The sequence below is a fragment of the Alosa sapidissima genome, chromosome 2 (genome assembly GCF_018492685.1).
Source record: "Alosa sapidissima isolate fAloSap1 chromosome 2, fAloSap1.pri, whole genome shotgun sequence".
Lineage (NCBI taxonomy): Eukaryota > Metazoa > Chordata > Actinopteri > Clupeiformes > Clupeidae > Alosa > Alosa sapidissima.
Genome location: NC_055958.1, coordinates 281,460 through 290,000, shown reverse-complemented (window position 1 = coordinate 290,000; position 8,541 = coordinate 281,460). Strand labels below are relative to the sequence as shown.

The 8,541-nt window shown below is 43.6% G+C and overlaps 2 protein-coding genes across 5 annotated transcripts in view; one reads left to right on the top strand and one right to left on the bottom strand.

Moving 5' to 3' along the window:
• The window catches only part of dop1b (DOP1 leucine zipper like protein B), an 83,862-nt gene extending 81,721 nt beyond the window's left edge, over positions 1-2,141 (top strand). The window contains 1 exon segment of the mRNA XM_042066614.1: positions 1-2,141. This exon segment is cut by the window's left edge and continues 856 nt beyond it. The gene's annotated coding sequence lies outside the window, so the exon portion shown is untranslated.
• A 13-nt stretch (positions 2,142-2,154) lies between these two features.
• Positions 2,155-6,075, bottom strand: LOC121694745 (hereditary hemochromatosis protein homolog). 4 transcript variants are annotated; one of them, XM_042075063.1, is made up of 7 exons: positions 5,895-6,071; positions 5,704-5,816; positions 5,057-5,317; positions 4,254-4,529; positions 3,869-4,138; positions 3,655-3,771; positions 2,155-2,941 (listed from the first exon to the last, which is right to left on the bottom strand). In XM_042075063.1, exons 2-7 carry the CDS (start codon positions 5,762-5,764, stop codon positions 2,859-2,861), a joined length of 1,068 nt encoding a protein of 355 aa, XP_041930997.1. In that variant the 5' UTR covers positions 5,765-5,816; positions 5,895-6,071; the 3' UTR covers positions 2,155-2,858. The 4 variants fall into 4 exon arrangements, with proteins under 4 accessions (XP_041930997.1, XP_041931005.1, XP_041930987.1 ...); XM_042075071.1 differs by having other exon boundaries at positions 3,869-4,102; positions 5,704-6,075; XM_042075053.1 differs by having other exon boundaries at positions 5,704-6,071.
• Positions 6,076-8,541: the final 2,466 nt, after the last annotated feature.

Below are 8,541 nucleotides of genomic sequence, written 5' to 3'. Positions count from 1 at the left end.
AGTGCAACGTGGCAAGACCCCCGCTCAGTCTGGCATGGACTGGAGGATTGTCTTTCTGTGACACTGAAAGCACCGTTCAGAGAATGGGAGGAGAGGTCAGAGGGTCATCTGTAGGTTCATCTGAGCAGGAGGATCTGAGAGAGTGTTGAAGCCTCCTGTAGACTGTACAGAAGAAAACAAGACCAAGAATACCAGCATCAGAGATCTTCTCATCTGATATAAATATTCCATCTCTATGGCGACAGCCTGGAACTATCAGATCTAAAAGGATTCTATGGGGAATGGCGGACTTGGGATTCTAGAAGATGTTGTACCTTTGATGACCAAACAAAAGTACTCATTCTAACCGTCTTTAACCGTTTGCTTGCTGGTGTCTTTCTCTCTGAAGGCTGTTTGTTACACTTTCCTTGTTGCCTTGGCTACTGAAAAAATGCATTTTCTGTTTGTTGCACTGGTCGAGTCAGAGTGTGGGAATTTGGGACTTTTATTTCTCTGTTTACTTCAGTCAGAAACGTCCCTCTTACTCCCTGTGTGTGTGTGTGTGTGTGTGTGTGTGTGTGTGTGTGAGAGAGAGAGAGAGAGGAGTTCAGAGGTGCTCTCCCGAATGTAAGGCCATCCCTCTGTACACATGTGCTCTGGCCTGCCCTGGTGCTTGCATTCTCTCTCCCTCCCTCTATCTATCTCTCCCTCCCTCTCTCTCTCTAAATCACTGTGCATTTGACTGCTAATAGTAAAAGCATAGTAGTGAGGACTTAAAAGTCTTGACTACTGCTCATAAAAGGACAGTAGTGAGGACTTAAAAGGCTTGACTACTTCTCATTAAAGGGCCGTAATATGAGGACTCAAAAGGCTTGACTACTGCACAGTAAAGGGTTAAGACCACTTTGACCCCATGTTCTGACTCTCGTCCCCAAGCTGTCTGGATGCTTGACCCAGTGAGTTACCTGGACAGGTGAGAGTACTGAGACTTACTTATTTTATGGATGGGTTCACTGGGACAAATACAAAATCACTGAATGTTGTTTCAAAAACAGACCAGGAACATTTACCAAGCTTGCATTGTGCACTGCATGTCTTTTCATATGAAGGGAATGATGTGGACCGTGTGTGTGTGCGTGTGTGTGCGCGCGCATGTGTGTGTGTGTGTGTGTGTTGGGAATCAAAGGCACCATTGGCGGTCTTTCAGGTTGTGTCTGCACAAATGTTTATTGTCAGTATGGGCCCTGCACAATTATGCTTTGCACCATTATTTTATGTGTATTTCTAAATTATAAAATAAATCCTTTTTTGTCTGTCATGTGCATTGTTAAAGTGGAATCATTGTAAATCTCAATCATAAAATGAATTATGTTTGATGAGCCTTTAATTCTTTGCATTGGATTTTTAAAAAGGTTTTTGGTCTATTGCATGACTGTACTACAGCTAATGTGGGTTGGTATTGTGACATACAGTGACTTATCAGACATCTGTCCTGTGACCACTAGAGGGAGCTCTCTGCTCTATATATCATGCTAGAAAACCTCTCTGGCAGGCACAGCAAATGCACAGGTCGGTGTGTGTCACTTAGTCCTGTTCTGTTCTGCTCTCTAGCTCAGTGTGGCTATGCAGCATGGCCTCGCCCAGCTCTCTAAACACACAAGGGCCCTCGGTGACAGGGGGGTCACAGACTAATTCAGAGCCCCAAACATTTCCCTGGAAGCTTTTTTCTGTTAGTTTCCATTTTAGAAAAGACATCCATGGGCTCTTATGGGTTAATGGAGGCTTAGTTGACCCTTTCAGCAGTGGCTTGGACCAGGTCCCTCTGAGCCCCAGACTTGAGTGGCCAGAGCTGTGTGCTTCTTGCCTGTGTTAGACCCATGGAGTCCCTGTGGATCTCTGGAGCTTCCTGCCTGTGTTAGACCCATGGAGTCCCTGTGGATCTCTGGAGCTTGCTGTACTCGCCCCCTGCAGAGCTAACACATGGTGGGATTGGTAGACCCTCCCCCCCGACCCACTCTCAGACAAACCCCATGTCGTGCTCTGTTCCCAACTGGACTGGTCATGAGGATTGTATCCATGTTTATGGGGAGCTATTGATTCCAAGTCGGTACCATTAATTGAATGTCCAGTGGAAAGATGTAATAAATGAATGAGTTCATACAGTACATGCAGCTGTGTTGTCTGTCTAGAAACAGATCTTTATTGACATTTACACTCACATTCATTTAAGACTTTTATAAAAGGTTGCTAACACTGAATTGAAGGAAAGTTTACTTCGGTAAGCTGCAATCGCTTGTACCATTGTATCCTATGAAATTTCAACGAAAGTCAAATGCAATCAGCTGCCTGAAAACCAATTACCATCGACAGGTTTGACCAAATGTAGGATCACTGTCAATTTGATGTTTAATGACTTTTCAAATAGAATATCCATGTGGTATAATTTACCCTTTGAATAGACCTATGCATCCAAAGCAACTTGCCCTCTGCAGTACCCTTGACAGCCACAGAGGGGCAGCAGAGAGTTTTCTTAAAAAGTACTCAGATAGGTGCATTGTGTGCCCACGTTAATCTATCCACTGCGTGTAACAGACTTCTTCACTTCACAAGATGTCCCTTAAACGACGGATGTCTCCAGATTATTGTAACCTAATAGCTAAAAACAGACTAAGGAGACAGCAGACCCTACTGCTGTGCAGCTGTATTCAGTCACTCAGTCAGAACAACTCTGGAGTTAGTGGGACTTCTCATAAGGATGTCATCAGTGGCCGACACACTGCTAGTCCACAGCTGTCCCTCTCAACGGTCCCAGTCCTTATTTCATGTTGTCCACCCGTATGGTTTTACATGGTCTTTCACATGGCATGCTTGCAACAGACTTAACAACTCAAGCTTGAGCTATCTGATGACGACGCTGAATGGCTGTCATCAGTTAAAGTGACTTTCTTGTAGCCTGCATTACCTGTAAAACCAGAGAAACATCAGCCACCACAGTAAGCACACACTGTATAGGACTGACTAGGCTCTTTCAGGATCTCGTAAATTAGCCAATTACGTGTCTACCCAGCACATGGTCAACTGAGTGCACTAATGCTCAGAACCTACTGTATGGTGAAATCCTTATCTATTGAAACCTACAGTACTGTATGGTGAAATCCTATCTATTGAAACCTACTGAATGGTGAAATCCTTATCTATTGAAACCTATGGTAAAGTCCTTATCTATTGAAACCTACAGTATGGTCAAGTCCTTATCTATTGAAACCTACGGTGAAGTCCTTATCTATTGAAACCTATGGTGAAACTTATGGTAAAGTCTTTATTCGTGTGTTTTGTGTATCCAGAAATGAGCTCTATATAGCTGAGTCTAATGGCCGGTGTTGGTGACCATAGACTGTATCAAATATGTTGGTAGATCTATATAGCTGAATCTAATAGCCGGTGTTGGTAGTGACCATAGACTGTATACAATATGTTGGCAAGGAACTGTGCTGGTAGCAGGTGAACTGGTAAGTAGAAAGTTGTGGGTTCAATTGTCACCACTGTGCCTTTGAGCAAGCCCAATCCCAAGTTGCCTCAGGGATACTGACCCTGCGATTGGTCTATGTAAGTCACTTTAGATAAAGGTATCTGCTAAATGTAAATAAATACATAAATCATTAAATGCAGACTTACCCTTCCAATGGAGCTGAATGTAGCATAGACTAATAATGAAAAGAAGAAAGCAACTCCCACAAACGACAGCAAGTACAACAGGTGAGATGGAAGCCTGATCCTGGAGCAGATACCCATCTGTAACACAGGAAGTTCATACACTGAGGTGCCTACTGTGTCAGGAGGGGTCATGTAGTAAAAACATAGACCTTCTGTACAAACATGTTGGTCTTACCCCATGGGACAGAGATGTTAACAGCGCCACTTTTGATTTCACACCGATATGGTTTTGTCCTGTTCACAATGGCTTCAACCTGGAGTTGAATTTGGAATGTTCCATCTCCATGAGGAAGTGGTCCAGTCAGCTGTAGCCCACACTCTAGAGGCAAGCCATCCTCTGTGAGCTGAATCCTGAGTCCTGATAGGTCCCTATCTGTCACCTGACACAGTAAAGATGTGCGTATACTTCCTGTGATGGATTTGGCAAATACACAAACCTTCATATCTGCAACAAACAATAATACGAATTTTGACATTTTAACTTTAACACCTCAGCAGATTTACATCATTATACCATTAAATACAATTGTGGGCAGGAAGTAATTTAGAAATTAAATGACTTTTTCTGTCTCTTTGGTGGATCCACGCATCTCTCCTTTGTGTCAACATGTTGTGGGTCTTCACACACTCCTTCTGCCCAAACTCGCCGTATATGTGATTCCTGAAACTCTTGCGGTTCCACTCCTCCGCCACAGGCTTGGCCAGGAAGGACAGGGCCGTCCATTTAAGAGTCCGGGGGGCAAAGGTCAGAAAGTCCTTACCATTCACAACCCATTTATCAAAGGGAAACACTCCTGAGCTGTTGATTGTACAGCCACGGCTTCTTTGAAGAATATCTGTAATAGTTTCAACGGAATTGTATCTTTTTAGATGTTACATTATTTATGATATACAATAATTATGCACCATCCATACCACAAACTAATACAATATACAAGTGTAGTCATTTTAACATATTTACAATTTTCACAAAGTGGAGACCTATACACATACATACATGTGCACACACACACAGAGTTGACTCACCGGCTGTTTGAGTGATCATGTTGTTGTTCTCCCCCAGCATGTCAATATGCTGGTAGTACTGGTCCTTACACACACACATGCACACACACACACATGCACACACACACACACACACTCACCGGCTGTTTGAGTGATCATGTTGTTGATCTCTCCCAGCATGTCCATGTGTTCGTCGTTCTGGTCCTTACACAGACACACACACTCACTCACCGGCTGTTTGTGTGATCATGTCGTTGATCTCTCGCCGCATGTCCATGTGTTCGTAGTACTGGTCCTTACACACACACACACACATGCACACAAAAACACACGTACACAAACACACACACTCACTCACCGGCTGTTTGTGTGATCATGTCGTTGATCTCTCGCCACATGTCCATGTGTTCGTAGTACTGGTCCTTACAGTAGGTGTCTCTCTCCGTGAGGTCAGTGGAGCTGAGCGTCTGAGCGACCCAGTCCGGCCCGGGCTCGTCCCGCAGTGCGGGACTCTCGCAGCGGAACACCACCTCTCCGTCCAACAGAGTGGTCTGGCGGAACAGCAGCTGGTCCGTGCGGTCCCAGTACACCACATACTGGAACTCGAGCGAGTGGGGGTCTGGGACAGAGAGGGACGGTCAGCAGGCGAACTTACAGCAGCTGTACTGTCAGGTATGACAGGTGCGATATGTGCACTATTTATGGAGCATTAGGACATGCATGCGACATTACCAATGGAATGCACAGGAAAGTGTTTATTGATAAAAGTGGACCAAATTATCACACACTGGGTAACATTTCATCAATGTATTTTTCAGAAATGCCTGAAAATGTTTAAAAAAAAAAAATAGGGATCATTGCATCAGATAATCATCATAATATATCATAATGAATTTAACACAATCAATTATAATATTACAATTTTAAGTCTGTAGTCAGTGCATTATGCTGACGGATTTCCAATTCAACATAGAATAAAGGAAATTAATGTTATGTTATACATACCCAAACCAGCTGACAGAGGCATGCAGATCATCAAACAGAGTAATATCCACTGTTTGTCCATCTTCCATAATAGAGTAGTCCCGTACAGTAAGTTTCAATGCAGCCTAAGCCGTCTAACACATTAAAGCATAATTAAATCCTGTCACCGGTCAGTGAAACAGACAGTTTTTCTCCACATCAGATTCACCTACGTGAGCAGCATGTCTAGATTCTACCATCGCCAGTGTCGCACTATCCCAGCTGAGACATGGTTGGAATTTACCCGACAACATTCTACTGCCCCACCCAGGTGAAGTGAGGGGCATCTACTTCCCTCCTGAACACACACACCTACATGTCTGTTTACAGGTGTTTTTTTTTTTTTTTTACCTTTCCGTTTTCTGACCACACCTGTCAGGTGAAAGTACGCATCAGCTGGGAAACGCCACACCCAAGGGGCCAGTCAGTGAGCACCATCTTTTATGTGTTTGACCACTGTGACCTCGCGACCCTGTCACTGTGCCTCATGCCGCTGTCCTGTCAATCCGGTTCAGTTCACCTCACATCACCTCCACAGGCAGCTCAGCAAGTGTGTATGCGTGTGCTTGTGTGCGTGCGTGTGTTTGTGTGTCCGTCCACGTGTGCTTGTGTACAGTATGTGTGCCTGTGTGTGCATGCCTGTGTGTGTGTGTGTATGCCTGTGTGTGTGCGTGCGTGTGAGAATGTGTGTGTGTATGTGTGCATGCCTGTGTGTGTGTGTGCCTGTGTGTATGTGTATCAGAGGCTTGCAAATTGCTGGACTGAGTAAAAGCAAATAGCCAAACACTGTTCTGTGTCAGCAATCATAGGCAGTCTGCATGTTGGTTGGTTGGTTGTGAATATTAGCACAATGTTTGTATTGTCAGGTGAAACATAGCAGGCTCTTTGTGAATATTTGGATGCTGTGTTGTTTTAATCAGTATTGGTCATTCCAAATAAAATAATCAAGTGTGTGTGTGTGGATAGAGGCTCAGCTACTTAAGGGCCCTGGGGGTGTATCACTTACCATATCACATGCGTGACTGCCTGCCTGCCTGCGTGCGTTCCTGTGTGTGTAACCCATGAGACACTGCAGTGAGGCTTCATGCAATGTGACACTGTGAGCACGTGGGTCTTTAGCATCGTCCAGTGCACAGACTCACGGTGAACTTGACCAGTCTGCACGCAGAGATTGCCAGCAGAAGCGTTATCTTTGTGTCTGGGTCAAGTGTAAAGGCAGTAACAACTACATTCCTGACTCGTAAACACGTGCAGAATGACAATCCATAACCACTTTCAGCAGTCTAACATTATGTGCTGAGAGTCTGACAGCTATACAGGGCGTCACTAGACCCCTTTTACTGGGGCACGTGCCCCAGTATTGAATTGCTGTGCCCCAGTAAATAAATTAAGGTTTTAACTACCTTCTGTTGCCTCTTTGACAGCAGATTATTATTATCATTAGATTGGACTGTGCCCCAGGAGAGTTTGGGGTCTAATGACACCCAGCTATAGAGGATAATGGTATATAAGCACCTTAAGAGTGATGGCTTTCCACAGGTGAAAACATAAGCACTGCTATATTCACTTCAGTTCACACAACATGGAACTTCATGCATCACAACATTAAACAAATTGAGTAGAAACCTCTAACAAGATCAGTATGGCTGAGGTGAGCACCACTCTTCATCTTCAGGTCAGCTTTATTTATTTCATACACATCTAGAGAGAAAGAGAGAGAGAGGTGTGTGTGTGCTTTATATAATTAACTACGTCATTTTGCTGTATGAAAAAGCTGTGTGTAAAACCATCTGATGTCCCCTGTGGGGAAGACAGAGGAGACAGAACAGGTTTGAGTGCTGGATCAACATGCTTCACTGAAGAGCTAGCCCATACCCACCCTCTGATGTGTACATTGCGTAACTATAAGCTTATTTCATTTAATTAATTTAATTTATTGTGTTTATAGAGCGCCAAAACATTACACATGTATCATGGAGTTTTACAGAATGTAGGCAATCAGAGAAAAAGGAAAGAAAGGAAGAAAAGAAAAGAAAGAAAGAGAGAGAGGCTTATAATTATGTCACTGAGAGATGGGACTTGTTTCACTGGTCTTCACAGTTCAAAACAGTAATTATATATTTGTCTGGTATAGCCTATGGAGGGGTGGGACTCATTCCACACACGCACACACTGTCTTTGTCCTCAGGCCTTCCTCACGACCCTTACACCCTGTGTTGACAGATTTTTCCCTACTCAGTGGAATGATCGCAATGACAATACTGTAAGTGCCAAACAAGAGAACTGACAGGTGCAGGCTGCAGAGTGGACGAGACTCTGTCCTAATGTCCATCCCCATAACTGTATTTACATTTTACATGGAGATTCATTTAGCAGACAATTGTATACAAACTTTGTGACTTACAAAATGTTGAATACATTGTCCTGCTTATCATAGGGCTACTTGCCATACGATAAAAGAAATGTGAAATGTGTCTTTTTAAATTATTTTGTTACCATTTCATGGCTTCAGTTGAGAAAGAAATAGTTTGCCACACCTATAGAACACCCTTTCTGGACTTTTCCAATAATGATGACAGGTGGACAATACCCTATCCTTCACATGATACAGGTCCTAAGGGCTGTCTAAGAGCTAACATGAGGACAGAGTATGTGATGAAGCATACATTCACACATTAACACAGTTGGTCAAGCGAGTAGGACGCATTTCACACTGCTCCTGCTTCACCTATCCTTTTAGCAATTTCCACTCTTTTTCATTCTTTTATTTCATTTACAAGCTAGTTTAGCAAAGACAGTGAAACCAGTACATTTAAATCT